This window comes from Schistocerca gregaria, chromosome 8 (genome assembly GCF_023897955.1).
Source record: "Schistocerca gregaria isolate iqSchGreg1 chromosome 8, iqSchGreg1.2, whole genome shotgun sequence".
In the NCBI taxonomy this organism is placed as follows: Eukaryota; Metazoa; Arthropoda; class Insecta; order Orthoptera; family Acrididae; genus Schistocerca; species Schistocerca gregaria.
Window position 1 is genome coordinate 234,415,750 of NC_064927.1, and position 20,337 is coordinate 234,436,086.

Sequence of the window (20,337 nt, forward strand, 5' to 3'; positions counted from 1 at the left end):
GAAAATGCATTCACTTGATTATTTACTACAATGCAAGGATCCTTATGAAAACTTTTAGAATAAGCAGTTTCTAACAGACTTCTTTTAAAAATTATTCTTTTGTCTTGCCTTGCTAGTTTTAGTGTTTTGAACCATGTATGTCATATCATATGAGGCAATAATGGATAGCTGTATGTTATACACAATCAGGAATCCCTACTGTCATGAGGCTACAAACCCTAGGTCTTACAAGGTTGCTAGAGTCTTCATCAGACAAAGCTGAATGAGAGAGAAAAAGATTGGCAAATCTTTTTATTAAAAAATCTGTTCCATACAATCATACATTTCATTTTCTTTTGAAACATTAATATTACACAAAATGAAGTTTCAGCAGACCTCTACTGCTGCCACAAACATCACACAGGAGACAAAATCTTAAGTAGCTACAGATATTGCACTCGGTGGGTGTGGGAGGCAACCAGGAAGGTCAACACTGCGTTGTATGCAGCTGCTGGAGATCAGTTTCACTTAGAACTGCTTGCTTGTATCCTCTTTTTCCCATATATGGAGAAACAATGTATCACTTTAAATTACACACAAAAATAGTCACTGATTCAATGCTATTTAATACCACTAAAACAGAAGAGAAGTACTGTCAATACACTTTTCCACTTTTCTGAATACTTTTAACATATAAGGAATATAAAATATATTCAATAAATGTATGTTTCTTATTGTGCTACAATCATTTCTGGCAGAGACTTTCCTGAGTGTCAAATAATATTTTAACGATAATTATACGATAAAACATTTTCTTTTAACATTGATAATCATAGGAGATTTTTCAGTTCTTCCACAAACAGATAATAAATAAAAACTACTTGTAAACTCCTGAAGAGAAACTCATACTTTATATGGTCCATGGCAGTGTCTATTATTGACGACAAAGCACCGTAAATTTGTCTTTGTTATACTATGTGGTGACACACACACACACACACACACACACACACACACACACACCATTCAAAGTAGACGTCCACGGCAGTCTTCAGCTCCACAATGGCAGTGCAACACTTTTCCAGGCACACTACCAACATCGTAGTTGTAATCCCATGTCAATTCTGTGCCTGCTGGTATGTATGTGAGCGCAAAGAAAGCAACCCAAGGAAAACGAAGGTCGTGAGTATCCACAAATACGTTTTGCACAAATACATTTGGCGAGCATGAGTGCTGAAAAAAAGAACAGCAATGTAGACATTAATTACTCTGTAAAATGAGAAAACTACTTTGAAATACTTAACATAGTAGTAACAGTGAAATTAACAATTAACTTTTATATTGTACTGTCTTCAAAACTAATTAAGACTAGGAAAGTCACATAGATTGTAATTCTTGTTATAACATTCACACCCAGCAGAGAAAACAGAGCAGCAGTTCCTATCGCTAATTTAGCATAACCTATACAAATGAATACTTCCAGAAAAGTCTCTTGCATCTCAGATAAATAACAGGTAATGTACAACAAATTTCCATGAACTTTGTAAATTCATTCAAATAAGCATATTTGAAATTCTATAGACATAAGGGAAGAAAATGTTGCCAATTTTGCAAAAACATTCACACATATTTGTCGATAATTTTTATGACAAATTATCCTGCTGTGTACAGGATTCAGATTCAACTATAGGTTGTGGCAGGCATTTTTCCTTGGTAGAAAGACAGGAACAGGTTGCACTCAGTCTTTTGATGTCAAGTGAGGTGCTCCTTGAGTAGTAGCTCCAAAGTCTGGGAAACTGACAACAGCTGGTGTGCTGACTCTGCACCTTTCCGTATCACATCCAATGACACCATTGGTAGAGGATAGCGTGATAGCTGGTCAGTACTGAAAGGTCAATCATAGCCTGTGTTATATGAAAAGGATAGATTGCTACTCACTATATAGAAAACACACAGAGTTGTAGACAGGCACGACAAATGACTGTTCTTCAGAAAAGCAAAATGTGCACACATTCACACGAGAAAACACATCTGACAAACACATGACTGCTATCTCTGGACACAAGAAAACACATCTGACAAACACATGACTGCTATCTCTGGCCAGAATGCAACAGCAATGCATGGGAGCAATAACCTGGAGTGAGGAGGGTAAGATTAGAAGATTAGGAAAATCCTATCCATGATCCTCCGTTGGTAGTGTTACGTTGCTCACTCAAGCTCCTCAACATCCTAGTCCATCCCTATGCTGTTCCCAATCCCAACCCCTTGCCAGAGGGATCGTACCCCAGTAAGAGACCCAGGTGGAGGACCTGCTCAACAGACACACCCAGCACTTCCTATTCCAGCCCTGTCACAGGTTTATACTAGCTCATCAGGGGCCAGGCCACCTGTGAAAGCAGCCATGTCATTTACCAGCTCTGCTGCAAATCACTGCTCAGCACCACCCACTAGCATTTCCCATCAAGTGAGTACAGAGAAAGGGGGGGAAAAAGTAGATACAGGTACTTCCCAAAGCTTCTTTACTCCAGGAAAGAGGAGAACAAAATTTTACATTAAGAGAATTTTGAACAACAGACTGTAAGGAGACTGATACATTTAAGTTAATAGTTCCTTAATCAGAATAAATACATCATTTAATGGAGGCATTTCATCATTTAGGCCCTTGTTGCACAATTAGGGCTTCAGGAAGCATCACCCCCCCCCCCCCCAACATAATTCATATTTTATAACATTTACCAGGTGGAGGTGGTCAATAAGATACCAGGAAGGTTCTAGTTCAATGCTTAGATATACGAAGTAAACATATTTTTGAAAAAACATGAGTAATTACTGTAAAGTAGGCAGATTCTTCATACATTCAAAGTATTTTGTTATTGTTGTGTTAGGTTATCAGTACTGCTTGCAAGCACTCAAACAGAGCAAAGTGTATAACTATGTCACTCCATCAAAAGCTTCATGCCACTGTGATTACGTATCTAGTAGATAAACAATTTCATACAATAACAATGTGTGTATATAATCCTTAACCTCAAAAGTACATTGTAATTTGCACTATTTGTGCCGTATTCATTAACTGTTGTTACTTAGGCATTCAGATACTGTTTGTGGAGACAACTTGAAGCTTGCCAAGTAACAATGAATGTTCGGTTGATATCAGACATGCTCTTTTGCATGCTTTGAAGAAGGGAAAGTTGCAGCATAACACAGCTACAGACTACGGCAATCGCTACTACTAATAAGAGTGTTGAGTTGGTGGCACAGGAACAGTAGCCACTTAGCCAATAAGCCAAGGTCGGACTATCCTTGAAAAACAACAAGGAGGAAGCAAAGAATAATCTGTAAGCAGTTGGCTGTTCGTCCAAGAAAATTGGCTCGACAAACTGGGGATGATCTGTGGCAGCATCATCATAGACAGAACCTACACGTTTCTACTGTAAAACATTGCCTAGTAGCAGGTGATTTAAATGGTAGACAACCCATCACGTAAACCACTCATAAATTTTAAAAAAATAGGAAGGTCAGGAAAGAGTTTGCAAAGAAACATCAAACGTGGAATGCACTAGATTGGTCAGTTTTACAATGTGACAAAAGCAAATTTAATATACTTCCTTATGATGGCGTGTAATATACACACTGATCAAAAAACCATAGGGGCAGCGAAAGGCCCCATGTACTGACCATTTAGCACAGCAGCAGCAGTGTCGTGGTATGGGGATGTTTGCTAGGCTTGGAGTGGGGTTGGTTCTCTAGTCCAAACAGAAGGCAAATTAGATTGTTTCCTGCACAGTAATGTTTTAGAAAAGAATTTGGTTCCAGATGGGATTCAGAATATGCTACTTAATTGGGTATTTCAACAGGATAATGCTTCAAAACACACCTCCGGCCATTTAAGAATATTCTTTACAGATAAAAAAATCAGACTATTGGAGTAGCTACTCAACAGCCTGGATCTAAATCCAACTGAACACCTTTGGGATTCATTTGATTGACATGTGACAAGCATGTTCGTTACAGAAGCTACTCAACAAGGATCAGTTTACTGCAGCGTTATTGGATGAATAGTCAAAACTCCCATTTGACCTATTACAAAAGCTTGTGGATTCAAGGCCAAATAGATGTGCAGCTGTGATCAGAGCCCATGGGTTTGCAATGAAATACTGATTTGTTCTTCAGATTCCAAAAAAAGTTTTGCTTTATTCTTACTTATTCAGAACTGCAAATAATTGTTGACCCAGAAGAATAAATTATTTTCCTGTTTTGATGTAAGATAGCTTTCTTTAACTAAGTGTAGTTTTGTGCTAAATGAATTATAATTACATACTCTTCACTTACCCACAGGCAATTTCTTCTATTGCACAACTATTTTCATGGTATAGTAACTAATGTTAGGATGAGTCTGTTTCAAATTGTATCAAGATGGATATATACAGGTATGGAGATAGCCTTATGAATCCATGGACCCTGAGTGTCAGCAGGAAACTGTTCAAGCTTGTGGAGGCTCTGTAATGTTATGGGGCATGTGCAGTTGGAGTTATATGGGACCACTGATACCTCTAGATGAGACAGACAGGTGACATGTGCATAAGCCTCCTGTCTGATCACCTGCATCCATTCATGTCCATTGTGCATTCCGGCCCCACACATCCAGAATTGCTTAAGAGTGGCTCCAGGAATACTCCTCTGAGCTTAAATACTTCCGATGGCCACCAGACATTACCGTATTTACCCAAATCTAAGTCACACTTTTTTTCCGGTTTTTGTAATCCAAAAAACCGCCTGCGGCTTAGAATAGAGTGCAACATAAGCGGAAGTTCTCAAAAATGTTGGTAGGTGCCGCCACAACTAACTTCTGCCGTTGAGTATATGTAGCGCTATACAGGCATGCTTTGCAAGCACAAAGATAAATATTGGTGCCAAAACCTCTGCATCAGTAAATAAATTAAAAAGTGGACCACTGCATTTGTCATACATTATACAACGAAGTAAATACAAATTACGTGTTGTTCATCTTCGAATGTAGCAGCATTTCAATGTACTACAAAAATCCGACAGGCAAGACTGTTTGGGACGTTTATTAATATGGCCAACTCTACGCTCTGAATTTTTTCCTACCTGACTACCTGTGAGAAGAGATCGTTGCTAATAGGAATTTTACAAATTGTGAATCACAAGCAGTATTCTCTTCACCATAAGAATAATACGAATATAAACATTTTGCCATGTATTCTTTCGTGTTTGCTGCTATCTCATTTAAATCCTGTATGCCTAATAAACTACGAAATTAGAGTGAGACAACAGCAAATGCGGAAGAATATACATATCATGTCATGTTTATATTTGTATTATTCTTATGCCTAATAGTGATACAGTCAGAAATGAAGCACAGCAATTGACTAGATTTTTAAATCTAAGATGACTCTAATTTCTGTGTAGAATGTAATGTACTAAAGAGGCGCCTGCAAAGATTTTCAAACTGAGAAACATTTTCGCTAAACTCTCGTTCAGAACAACTTCTATCATACGCAGTCTATTATTTGGTTCTTGTTGATCATTATCAAAGAAAGCAGCAGTGTAAGTAACAACAAATAGCAGTCTCTTGCCATTGTCATTGTCTCGCTAATAAGACAATCCCTCTTTTTTTTAAAAAAAAGCCGCGGTAGTGCGCACAACAGCAAGCCATACGGCGAGCGGTGACAGGCCGTAAGCACTCATTAACGTAATCCGACAAACAATGCATGACACAGTACAGTAATACATTTTTAGCTTAGAGTGACGTAAACACCTATAACATAGAGAACGACACCGATCAGATCAAAGAAAAATAAGCAATCAATTCAAACCAGATTAAGCACCTGAAAAAGGAAGGGTACCCGTATAAATACGGCGGAGCGCCTGACGCATAGCAATGGCTACCTGGTAAAGCTTAACTGCTAAGCTTAGGACTCGAACCAAACTACTGTAGCTAGTTGTATCGTCATTCATTCGACCTAAATTGTGTCTCGTATTACAATGGACCAACATTGTTTCGATTTGGAGGTGTGGCCTAAAACTTTTCTCTCCCTTGAATTTCGAGTCTCAAATTTCAGGTGCGGCTCAGATTCAGGAAATTTTTTTTCGTTGATTTCAAGACTCATTTTTAGGTGCGGCTTAGATTCAGGAATTTTTTTTTTTCCTTGATTTCAAGACTCATTTTTAGGTGCGGCTTAGATTCGAGTGCGGCTTCGATTCGAGTAAATACGGTAGTGCATTTAGATAAGCCACTACAGGAGATGATTCAAATTAATGCTTTGAAATGACATTTGCCACAAAGAGTACAGTGGAGTCTTGTCTATGGGCCTGATGACACTATTGAGGATTTTTTTTTAGATATGTTGACAAATTAGACTTAGTCTGGGAAAGAAATGAAAGGTATAATGACAGGCAAGATTACAGTACAGAGCTTTCAATGATCATTTTGAACATAGGGACAGGTTCCAAGGGAATAGTAGATTCAGAAATGATGACAGAAGAAATAGGGAAAGAAATGATAGGTAGAGATCAGAGAACAGAAATTTTGAACCAAGAAATAAGCAGTGGGGACAAAGTCAAGGAAATGATGGTAACAATTTTATAACAGAAGGAATGGTCTGGAAAACTAAGCCCTGCCTGTTTTGGAGTCTGGCAGAGTGAGGCAAAGAGAAATGGTGTTTATAGCCAGGCACACTGTGGCCACTTCAGAAAGAGAAGGGGTAGAGGAAATAGGACATACCAAGTAACCTGAAGTGAACAGAATGAATTTTGATAAGGAACTTTTGGAACAATTTCTTATCTGAGAACAAAGAGGAACAAAAAAGGAAAAGAAAATCTGAATTTAAAACAGAGGAAAACATTTTTACAAATTTCTTTGGTAGTAGTTATGTAACAGTAGTTACTGATAGTGATGAGAACAGATCTGATGAGTATGGTTTAGTGAAAATGTTGAGTGATTGTGAAACGAGTGAACGAACTGATACTGGTGTTGTATGTATGGAAGCCAATGATCATGTACTTAGAAATGAAAGTGAAGATGATAGTGTCATTCCAGATGAAAACAGGAATAAGATGATGATGTAACAGAACAGAAGGATCATAATGTTGAAGTTTTTGGTGTGTTTGAAGAGGTGTGTGAAGATGGAAATGAATTTAATGTTGAGAGTGATATTAGGTGTGGTGATAATGTTTCTGATGATGATGATGAGGTTGATAATACTATATTGCTCACAGAATTGGATGGAATAGTATATGCAGAAGTTAAGGTTGATGATTGTATGCTGAATGATTCTGGAAACTCCGATGTAAGCTTGAGTAATGATTTTGAAACAAGTGGGAAAGTACATGATAGTTTAATTTTGCTAGTAGATGATGGTGATATTTTGTCTGAATGTATTAATGAAGATTAGAGAGAAAATTTGATAAGTGATAAAATAGTGAAAGTAGTTAGTAATTATGGTAACAAATGTAACCGTAGTGACCAAAACTTTAAAAATCATAAATGAAATTTGTCAAAATGTGTATTTAGGGAAGGATAGTTGGTTTGAAAATATAAAACAGTCATCTAATAGAAAAATAATTAGTGCATGTGTAAAAACAGTAGAAGAAAGCCATGATTGTGACAAAGGGGTGAATTTCTGAGATATAGAGGAGGATCTGTTATTTGAAAATGAAGTCAATGAAACTGGTAAAGAACTTGGAAGTCCATATATTGAAGTACAGATTTCTGATTGGGTAGGAAGCTGTCTTTTGGACACAGGTAGCACAATTACATGATTATCAAAGAAGCTAAGAGATAGGATTAAAAATAATGAGAACGTCACAGAATTTGCAGTAACAGGGGTAAGGGTAAAAGGTGCAACAGGAAAAAGTAGTAAATTGATTACCAGACAAGTCTTACTAGAATTTAAAAGTAATGATGTATAATTTGCACCAGGATGTTAGTGATTGATGATTTGAATGAAAACTTGATATTGGATATTAACTGGATGGTTAAGGCAGAAGTAAATTTTATCTGGGCTGACATGAAAATAACATTTGTTGAACAAAAGAGTGGAATTCATGGGGAAGCTAGTATTGTAATGGAAGATCATGGCCAAAGTAATCTGATTAGGGGGTGTGTAAAAGACTAATGGTAATGGATATTGTGAGGAAGGGGAAGAAATTTGTATGAATGATAACAGTGTTGACACCTACAGTGAACATGTAGCTAAAAAAGTGTCTGAAACTGAAAGTGTTAATGCAGAGAACAGAAGAGAACTTGAGAATATTTTGTGGGATTATAATGACATATTTGATGTAAAAACTGGGAGAGTAAAAGGGTATTGATGTAAACTGAAATTACAAGTGCATGATCCATTCTTCATTAAACTATATGCTATTCCCAACAAGGAATAAAAAAGATTTTAAATCATATTTTGGATTAGTGAACTTTTATCGTAAATATGTGAAAACACAGGCACTTAAAGCACCACGTTTAAATAACTCATTAGGAAAAATGCAGTGTGGGGTGATCTGATGAATATGAATTAGCTTTTGAGGAAATTTAGAAAGTGAAATCCTTTATAGGCTTGATCTATCATTAGCATTTTGTTTTAATGACTGACAGTTGTGATTATGGTTTGGGGGTACATTTGTTCCAAGAAAAGGAAATCAATGGGGAAATAGAACATCATTCTATGGCGTTTGCAAGTAGAACCTTACAAAAACATGAGAGAAATTATGTGACTACAGAAAAGAAACTTTGGCAATAGTATGGGGATTCAAAAAATTTAAAAATTATTTGTTTGGGCATGTAGTCAAAGTCTATACAGACCATAAAGCATTAATTTACATACAGGAATGTAAATTGTATCATGGGAGAATTACCATGTGGTCAATGTTCTTACAGCAGTTTAGATATACAGTTCATTTCATAAAAGGAAAGGAAAATGTAACTTCTGATGCAGTATCAATAATGCCAGTGGGAAACGAAAATGATAATGAAAATGATAGTCAAGGAAAGAATTTCAAAATTATATACTTTAAAGATGTGGAAGAAGAAAATGAAATTAGGAAAATCTGTAATCAACTGAGAATACATCAAGATGGTGATGATCATTGGAAGCTTGGTAAAAGTTATTTAGAGAAGAAAGGTCATGAGAAGGTACAAATGTACTACCAAGTCTTCAAAGGCATTCTGTTTTATAGACACAACCCAGACAGTGACGAATAGAAAGTTTGCTGGGCAGATTCTCACATCAATACTTTGATAAAATTTGCGCATTAAAGTTTTGGACACTGTGGTGCATTGAAATGTATTCAAAGAATCCAAGAATGTATATATTTTCATAACATGTCTAGGAGGATTAGGACTTTACTTACCCGTTGTGATCAATGTCAAAGAACAAAAGTTAGTAACAAAACCAACAAGGGTCTTTTACAAAATGTGATACCTCATAAACAGTTGGATTTAATGGGAATAGATTTGTATGGTCAAGTTCTGAGAGCTAAAGGGGCGGTTCAGTATATTTTTGTTATTGTAGATTTATTTTCAATTTATGTAAAATTTTGTAATTAAAAAAAAATGTAAATCCCATGTGACTAGGGCCTCCCATCGGGTAGACCATTTGCCGGGTGCATGTCTTTCGATTTGACTCTACTTCGGCAACTTGCACGTTGATGGGGATGAAATGATGATTAGGACAACACAACACCCGGTCCCTGAGCGAAGAAAATTTCTGACCCAGCCGGGAATCGAACCCAGGCCTTTAGGATTGTTAGCCTCTCGCGCTGACCACTCAGCTACCGGGGCAGACTTTATCCTTTAAAGAAAGCCACTAGCAAGAAAATAGCAACCAAACTTGTGTAAGACTACTTTATTGAAGTGGGTATATCAAAAGCAATTTTATCAGGCAATGGGAGTCAGTTAACTTCAAAGTTTTGGATGGAATTTGTAGAACAATATAATATCAGACATATCCTAATTTCATCTTATTCACCAAAATGTAACCTGACTGGGAATTATATGAGAGAAATTGGAAGATTGTGTAGAACTTATTGCCATAAAGAACATACTAACTGGTTAAATTATATTAATGATTTTGAAGATATTATGAATAGCCTACAACATAATACCAAAGGATACTCTCCTTATGAGATCATGTTTGATAAAAAGACACATTACTTAACTAAAGAACTTATAAGAGTTTCCAGTGTGTAAAAGTGTAACAGCAGCTGAAACAGCAGTTAGAAGAACCATGAACGACTATTACAAAAAAAGAAAGAAATGGCATGACAAACACATGAAAAACACGGAATTCAAATTTGGAGACTAGTTTTAACAAAAAGTTACACCAAATCTAAAGCTCTAAATAACAAAATTAAAAAAATTTCATTTATACTTACAAAGGACCATTTGAAATTGTTGAAAACCCACATCCAAATGCATACAGACTTGTACATACAAAGTCCAAAAAGTATGTTACACAGCTAAAATTGTACAGACAACCTTAATTACCCATTTATCATCATGATATTTGTTCTTTGATATTTGACACACCATCGGAAATTTCTTTGAAATGCATCTTACACTACACAGTCAAGATCATACTGTACACTTTAGCAAACTCTACGGTGAGTACTATAACCCAGTGAAAGTGAAATAACTAATAGAAAGAAATTTATTCTCATCTCTGTTATCACTGAACATTTGAACTTTTTTTGAATTATTATATCCATCATGAATCACGAATTAAAAAGTGATTTGTGGAGTTGAAATAGTTGAGATTACATTTGGTGCACTGTATAGTCAAGGCAAAATCTCGGGGTGAAAATCCTCTCAGAAACATTTTTTCAGTAACTTTGTGGTGAAATTTAACAGGTAAGGGATCTTGGTACTTTCATAGATACACCATGTAGCATATGGTGCCTTGCCTCAGCCAGTGACTTCATATTTATTTTCTGGAATCACTCCTCTTCTACTATCCTATCTAGATAGTAAGAGCAGTTGGGATTCTTCTACTATCCTACGGTATACAGTGTACAACATGTACGACACAAGACTATATCTTACCTTAGAGTGCGGGAAAAGTAAACAACACAAATTTCATTTTTAGTAACTAGTGTTTTCAAAAATGATATCCATTTTTCTTATTAAGATTCAACAGGTAGTAATTTGCCTTTGTGTACCAGTAAAATGTAACAGAGTAAGAAAGATTTTTGTGGTAAGTGGTGGTAAGATCTTAAGCTGATTTTATAAACTATGCCTATGAAATGTAACACAGGGGAACTTATTTTAGAAATGAAATTATGACTAGAGTTGTTTTTCTCATGGAGATAAGTGCATGATAACTATGAACGTTACTGTAGAAATTATACAAATTCCGTTAAGTCTATGAGAGATGAAAATGTTGTTGTGGTAGCAGATTTGCAAATGAAGTGGATTATGCACTGATATTTGCAATTTTGGTTTGATAATGATGATGATAATGCGCATATGAATGTAACGGATGTTTCGGTAGGTTACGACACGATACTGGGGCATTCTGTTTTTTGCTGAAGTTTAATTCCTTTGACTAAGGAATACCTCATACAAGTTGCTTGGCAACCACCTTTCAGTGATATGATGCACACTATAATCAACTGTTTAACTTGATCCATTTTAACTTAGGCAACTGTTGATGTACTGTTACATGTAATATAATTTCCAATACTCATTTATTCACTACGCATTCTCAAACTTACGGATGTTTATTTACAAGATCTTTTGCATGAAGTAATTTTAATCTCCACTATATACACTATTACTTGAAGTTGATTTTCTTACATGAAATATGTCATTGGGCTAATAATTTACATGTGCCTTGTCAATTGCAAAGAGAACATAAGTGATGCATGGATCAGAATTCTGAAACTTGATTTGTATCTCTAAGACCTGCCTCATGAAAGAAAATACTGGCCAGAAATGATACATATTCATAAGAAACAAAAACATAACATAAACTCAATAAGATGAAATGTGGTGATGACTCATGTCCACGTAATGCTGGTGGAATATTATACACTAGTGGCCATTAAAATTGCTACACCAAGAAGAAATGCAGATGATAAATGGGTATTCATTGGACAAATATATTATACTAGAAATGACATGTGATTACATCTTCAAGCAATTTGGGTGCACAGATCCTGAGAAATCAGTACCCTGAACAACCACCTCTGGCCGTAATAATGGCCGTGATACACCTGGGCATTGAGTCAAACAGAGCTTGGATGACTTGTACAGGTACAGCTGCCCACGCAGCTTTAGCACGATACCACAGTTCATCAAGAGTAGTGAGTGGTATATTGTGACAAGCCAGTTGCTCGGCCACCACTGACCAGACGTTTTCAGTTGGTGCGAGCTGGAGAATGTGCTGGCCAGGGCAGCAGTCAAACATTTTCTGTATCCAGAAAGGCCCATACAGGACCTGCAACATGTGGTCATGCATTATCCTGCTGAGATGTAGGGTTTTGCAGGGATTGATTGAAGGTTAGAGCCATGGGTCCTAACATATCTGAAATGTAACGTCCACTGTTCAAAATGCCGCCAATGCGAACAAGAGGTGACCAAGACATGTAACCAATGGCACCCCATTCCATCACACAGGCTGATATGCCATTATGGCGATGACGAATACACACTTCCAATGTGTGTTCACCGCAATGTTGCCAAACAAACACGGATGCGACCATCATGATGCTGTAAACAGAACCTGGATTAAAAAAAAAAGTTTTGGCATTCGTGCACCCAGGTTTGTCGTTGAGTACACCATCGCAGGTGCTCCTGTGTGTGGTGCAGCGTCAAGGGTAACCGCAGCCATGGTCTCCGAGCTGATAGTCCATGCTGCTGCAAACGCCATCAAACTGTTCCTGCAGATGGTTGTTGTCTTGCAAATGTCCCGATCTGTCGACTCGGCGATCAAGACGTGACTGCACGATCTGTTACAGCCATGCGGATAAGATGCCTGTTATTTCGACTGCTAGTGATACGAGGCTGTTGGGACCCAGCACGGCATTCCGTATTACCCTCCTGAACCCACCGATTCCACATTCTGCCAACAGTCATTGGACCTCGACCAATGCGAGTATCAATGTCGCGATACGATAAACCGCAATCGTGATAGGCTACAATCCGACCTTTATCAAAGTCGGAAACGTGATGGTACGCATTTCTCCTCCTTACACGAGGCATTACAACAATATTTCACCAGGCAACGCAGGTCAACTGCTGTTTGTGTATGAGAAATCGGTTGGAAACTTTCCTCATGTCAGCACGTTGAGCGGTTGCCACTGGCGCCAAACCTGTGTGAATGCTCTGAAAAGCTAATCATTTGCATTCACAGCATCTCCTTCCTGTCTGTTAAATTTCGCGTCTGTAGCACGTCCTCTTCTTGGTGTAGCAATTTTAATGGCCAGTAGTGTAGATTATAGTTTGACTCTTCACTTTATTTATTTATTTTAAAGTCATATAATTTTTCTTTGTCACTTTTCATTCCTGATTTAAGGTGTCTAGGAATTATATGAAAGTTTATGAATACTCAGCAACACATATTGCTAATTCTGACAAAGTGATGTTCATCAGATCATGTTTCTTGTGGTAAACACAATATTCATTTTTTTTTAATTAAATACATTTATCTTACCTAATTATGCATGAGAAACAACTACTCAAAATGAGAGCTTTTTTCGCACTTGAATGATCAGCCCAAAAAGGCATTCCACTTTAGTTATTGATCTGAAACTCATAGTGATTTGATATGATATTTGTGCATCTTATTTCTATATTTCCAATGTTTATGTAATAATTATGTTTCATCTGAACCAGATATCAGAGGAACTGCTTGTAAGTTAGCTGGTTATATCTAGCATTTGATAGCTGTATTAATCAATACAAAGTTAAATATTTCAATTACTCTGTCTAGAAGAATGCTATTGTTTACCCTTCGTCGATCAGTTAATAGGGAGGGTTGGGGTTAATTGTCAGAGACTGGGAAGGTGAAGCTGTGGCAAGACCATTCTGTAGGGAATGCCGAACACACTTCTCCCTCCGGCACCACAGTGGAGTACTTTAACAGTGGGGGTCCTGGGTAGGGGCGGCTTCGTGACTTAGGGGTCTGTCATCTTTTCTTCTTCAGCTCCAACACTCCAAATCTTCAATTTCATGTCTTACTTCTCACCAGAGTACCAAGCTGGCCTTCCCTGTGTCCACATGCATTTGTCTCTATTGCTGAGACCCTGCTTATTTGGCGTGTCAGTTCTTGTCTTTATGACTAAAGCCTATTGTATAGGATCATCCGAGAAACAAGGCAGCATTTCTGCATTATTAAATGTACTGAGTTCTAAAGATGTCACATGTTTAGAAAATCTTGGATATAATTGATGACAGACTTTTGCTAATTTGAGAGCAAGCATACAGTTTTCAACTTGATGTACTGGTGGTTTTTGATAAGGATGATTTAAACATGTATTATGTTTAGATGTATAACAGTAGTTTCAAAGATGTCACATGTATAGATAATCTTTGATATAATTGATATATTACTCACTTATGTTTCAATTTGTTGTGTGTTGGAACCCAAATTGGTGAAAAACCAAATTTCAAGAAATTTCTTATATTATAAAGTGTGCTACCATATTATAAAAATGTATTTGATGAACCAAAAAATCTTGAAACAGTCTGTGTACTGTGACTTAATCAATATTTATACATGTAATCCAAGTAGACTGTCTTTTAGTCAGCCCCAGATGGCAATGCGTGGAGGTGTGATTATTCAGTAATGAATGTGAACATTAGTGTAAAGTGCTGAGACTAGGGAAATAGCACTTGAGAATTTTGTACTAATTATATAATTTGAAATCCAAAGTTACAATTTTGCATCATGTAGTTAATAGGAATATATTTTTAATGATATGTTATCAAAGAACAAGTTAAAACTGCAAAATGAGAAGTATGACAGGAAATGTTTAAAGAAGACCAGCTGGAATTTTGCTGAATTGAATAATTCTGTTCAAAACAATGAATTACATGAAATACGATGGTCATAAAGAGTGGAATATGAACCACATTCCAGGTTTTGCAACAAAGAACTTCCAACGAGCAGAGAACCACATTGAGCTTCAGTTCAGTGCTCCTCATTACATATGGAGGAGACTGAACACTTTGGTATATTATGGTCTAATGCTGTGCATTACTAAGAAGAACTTGGTTCACATGTCTACAATACGAGGTTGCCAAGTACAATTTAATATGGACTTTGAGTATTGTAGTATGCGATACTAACACTTGTTCCACAATGCATCGACAGTATTGAGAAAGAGTTATATACACCAGTCTCTCCATTGCACTCAGGAGAACCTGGAGGCTCTAATGAGTGACATAATTATTCAGAAACAAGACCAATTCAGCTAACCACCATTAGATAATTTTTCTAACTAAAATAGATTTACCTCATAAATTCATGCTGAAATAAAAGCTACAGACAATCTTGTGAATTAACTTGTTCTTCCTTTGTGCTATTAATCAATATTTTGTCTGATCCAGTTGAAACTGATACAAAATAATTTATGATAATCTTAGATATGTAACTGAAAACATTGTTTAAAGTTCACTGTGATGTATGTGTACACTTCATTTTGGAGACTAAGCAGAAATCTGATCCTATATCATACGTAAAGTGCTAATCCATCCAACTGATTGTAAAATGATTACTGTTACGTGGATCTATCAGAAAAAGTTTTGTTCAACCTTTAGTTGGCCAAATCCTTTTGGGGATTGTTGAGACGTAAGAGTCCACTGAAACCCATTTTTCGAAAACAATTTGAAATAAACAGGAATCACTGATGTAAACAAAAGGTAGTGATATAGGTAAACTTATACTTATCAAATTGTTACAATGAAACTGTTTACTACATTATAATTGTAGTGAAGTATGTAAGTCCTGTAACTGGTAGGATTATTTAGGATTAACGTAATTAGGGGCGGTCTGGAACAAATGATCGAGTACAGTGGTCAAAGTCATTTCTTTGAAACAGAAGGATTTGTGTTAAAACAGTATCTAAATTAAAGTGTGCGGTATTTAAATGAAAATCCAACTGAGAGAATAAAAATTGAGTAGAGAATGAAAATGTAATTAGTGAAAATGTTATAAGTGGCATGTAAACATAGGCAGTTCTTTAGGTGTTCTGTCAATAATAAATAAAAGACCTATTTTGCCACATTCAGTGGGAGACTTGGAAACATACACAATGGTAGGAAGACATTCTGAACCATAATCTTTTGCATTATTTAAAAATAGTAAAAGTAATGTTAATATTTCATAATATGAGTATTTACGAACTCCCAAAATGTTAAATGCTTGAACATTAATATATGTATATGGTCTATAAGAGCACATGCAACTGTTGAAATATGTCATTAATTTTGAGGCAACAGTTTTACATAATTGTAATTTTATTAAAAAACCCTTTATAACAATACCGAGAATTGTTCGGATTTTTATATAAAGGGGCAGCCATGTTGGCATTGGACAGCAGTGTGAGATGATGTGCAAGAAGCATGTAATTGCTTAAGTAAGATGTATGTCAGTGTTGCAAGCATGTCAGTATTTTTGAGTTTTGTCAAAGTAACATAATAATTATGACCTGATATAGAATAAAGGTTCTGAAACATGGTGTTTGTATTGGCCATTCTTGGTGTAAAAACCAAATTACAGTGGACATGAAGGAACACAGTGCTTGTGGCAGCAGCAGATAAAAAGCAGTTGGATGAGTACACTCTATATAATTATACAAATTTTTAATAATAATTTCACAATTTACTGAATGACCGAACCAACAATTGCTAAATAATCTGTTAAGAATGTCTGTAATTATTTTTGCAGAATGGATACGAAAACCACCATGTTGGTACCATATGGATTGCCTGTGGTCTCCGAACTGCAACTGTGTATCTGTTAGGAAACATTGATATCTGTTGCTCTATGGAGCCAATTATGTGATTTTTGATAGACCAAGGTTATTTGTTATCCATTTCCCTCCAGTTGGATTTTCAACCGACTGGTACTGCATGATGCCATGTACCCGCCATTTGCTTAAAGGGATTGGGAACCCCTCAGACAATGAAGCATCATGGATTTGCATACGTACAAGGTGTTGCCTCCCCAAACTGCATTGATCACAACACGTTGACAGATGGCAGGACAAGTGGCACCAGACGTCCTTCGCGCCAGGGCCCTATTTCCTTCACAGTGTGACGCGTGTGGAACTGTATCGGCATAATTCTTCCACACCCTAGCTATACAGGGCGGCGCAAACTAACATGTTAGCAGTTTGCTCCACTCGAGCTCTGGCCCAACTCATGCGCGGAATCTTAGCAGCCCATCAGTCACAGACTGGTCGCAAAACACCACAGTGGGAACTACAAATTTCGAGCGATATCCTGAGGTGTACCTGTTGGCAAACTACAGCAAACACTCAACCTCCATCGTTAGGGGTTATCAATGGCATAGTCTTCACACTCCACTATGTTTATTTACTGTGTTTTAGGCGCATGCCTGTAAGTGTTTGAGAAGTTCTATTATTTTTCTACTGAGAAGAGTTTTTCATTTTTATTAAATTTCTCTACTGTGATCATAAGAAACTCTTGTTGTTCTTTACTTGTGTCTTATTATTTTTTATCAAGCACATCCCTGTGGGAGATAAAGCACATATTACAAGTATTGATCTGCTCATGATTTGTAAATAATCTGTAAACAAAAATCTTGCACACAGGCATGCTGAATCATTTTGCAGCTTTTACAGACATCATCCAGAGAACTGTAATTGGTTTTAGAAAGCCGATGGCATTGAGCTGTTGATGGATCAAAAAATGGAAAGGCTGAAATACTCTTTCAGAAGATTCCACCTACACATTGAAACTGCTCAATGGCATTATGTATTACCACTGCTAAAATGTTTCTTGCATTTCTCACATTAGTTACTCTCCTTTCTTGTATGCACATTTTATTTATCACACTTCCACTTTCTCCAGTTGTTTTCATAATTCTGCAAAAAGACAGAGCATGGAGGCTTGGCTTCATCAGGATACGTTTCAGCATACATCCACACTGTTGCTACAACAGTTTGGTACATTTACCATAAATAAAAATTGTATCCACTTTTTTGACTCTCATATATATTACAAAAGTCTTTACAGCTTCACAAGCAAGTTGTCTGATTTTTACACAGCAGAGCAAAGACCAATGGGGTACAAGTGCATAAGAAAATGCACAAACTGTATTCAAGGTCACTTGCTACTAACCCTACCAGTTTCAAATGTTATGCCACTAAAATTATCTCCAAACACTCTTCCCAATGCAAACGGAAGCATATGTATTTTTAAAAATAGTTTGGCATCATAATTTGGCAATTACAAACACTAAAAATTATTAGCATACATCAGAAAATTTGCTATATCATCCACTATGTCCTCGTGCAAACTGTGCCCCCATATAATTACTTATTCTGGATGTATTTGATGCCTCATACTGCGTACTACTTATATCTTGCCACATGCTCCAGAAATGTAATTCCTACTTTTTGCTTTTGCTACCTCCCAATGAACCATGGACTTTGGCGTTGGTGGGGAGGCTTGCAGGCCTCAGCAATACAGATAGCCGTACCGTAGGTGCAACCACAATGGAGGAGTATCTGTTGAGCGGCCAGACGAAAGTGTAGTTCCTGAAGAGGGGCAGTAACCTTTTCAGTAGTTGCAGGGGCAACAGTCTGGATGATTGACTGATCTGGCCTTGTAACACTAACCAAAACAACCTTGCTGTGCTGGTACTGCAAACGGTTGAAAGCAAGGGGAAACTACAGCCGTAATTTTTCCCGAGGGCATGCAGCTTCACTGTACTTGAGGACGATATTATGGAAATGGAAGAGGATGTAAATGAAGATGAAATGGGAGATACGATATTGCGTGAAGAGTATGACAGAGCACTGAAAGACCTGAGTCGAAACAAGGCACCGGGAGTAGACAACATTCCATTAGAACTACTGACGGCCTTGGGAGAGCCAGTCCTGACAAAATTCTACCATTTGGTGAGCAAGATGTATGAGACAGGCGAAATACCCTGACACTTCAAGAAGAATATAATAATTCCAATCCCAAAGAAAGCAGGTGTTGACAGATGTGAAAATTACCGAACTATCAGTTTAATAAGTCACGGCTGCAAAATACTAATGTAAATTCTTTACAGACGAATGGAAAAACTAGTAGAAGTCGACCTAGGGGAAGATCAGTTTGTATTTCGTAGAAATATTGGAACACATAAGGCAATACTGACCTTACGACTTATCTTAGAAGCTAGATTAAGGAAAGGCAAACCTACGTTTCTAGCATTTGTAGACTTACGAGAAAGCTTTCAACAATGTTGACTGGAATACTCTTTTTCAAATTCTAAAGGTGGCAGGGGTAAAATACAGGGAGCGAAAGGCTATTTACAATTTGTGTAGAAATCAAATGGCAGTTATAAGAGTTGAGGGGCATGAAAGGGAAGCAGTGGTTGGGAAGGGAGTGAGACAGGGTTGTAGCCTCTCCCCGATGTTATTCAATCTGTATATTGAGCAAGCAGTGAGGGAAACAAAAGAAAAATTCGGAGTAGGTATTAAAATCCATGGAGAAGAAATAAAAACTTTGAGGTTCGCCAATGACATTGTAATTCTGTCAGAGACAGCAAAGGACTTGGAAGAGCAGTTGAACGGAATGGACAGTGTCCTGAAAGGAGGGTATAAGATGATCATCAACAAAAGCAAATGAGGATAATGGAATGTCGTCAAATTAAATCGGGTGATGCTGAGGGAATTAGATTAGGAAATGACACACTTAAAGTAGTAAAGGAGGTTTGCTATTTGGGGAGCAAAATAACTGATAATGGTCGAAGTAGAGAGGATATAAATGTAGACTGGCAATGGGAAGGAAAGTGTTTCTGAAGAAGAGAGATTTGTTAACATCGAGTATTGATTTAAGTGTTAGGAAGTCGTTTCTGAAAGTATCTGTATGGAGTGTAGCCATGTATGGAAGTGAAACATGGACGTTAAATAGTTTAGACAAGAAGAGAATAGAAGCTTTCGAAATATGGTGTTACAGAAGAATGTTGAAGATTAGGTGGGTAGATCACGTAACTAATGAGGTGGTATTGAATAGGATTGGGGAGAAGAGAAGTGTGTGGCACAACTTGACTAGAAGAAGGGATGGGTTGGTAGGACATGTTCTTATGAGGCATCAAGGGATCACCTATTTAGTATTGGAGGGCAGCGTGGAGGGTAAAAATCGTAGAGGGAAAC

The 20,337-nt window shown here is 37.0% G+C and overlaps 1 protein-coding gene across 3 annotated transcripts in view; it reads right to left on the minus strand.

Annotated features, from left to right (window-relative positions):
- Positions 1 to 276: 276 nt before the first annotated feature.
- Positions 277 to 20,337, minus strand: part of LOC126284590 (histone-lysine N-methyltransferase SETDB1-like) — a 318,415-nt gene continuing 298,354 nt past the window's right edge. For all 3 annotated transcript variants that reach the window (XM_049983633.1, XM_049983631.1, XM_049983632.1), the window contains one exon: positions 277 to 1,212. In XM_049983633.1, coding sequence (XP_049839590.1) covers positions 1,006 to 1,212 — 207 coding nt within the window. In that variant the 3' untranslated portion in view covers positions 277 to 1,005. The remainder of the gene's footprint in view (positions 1,213 to 20,337) is intronic.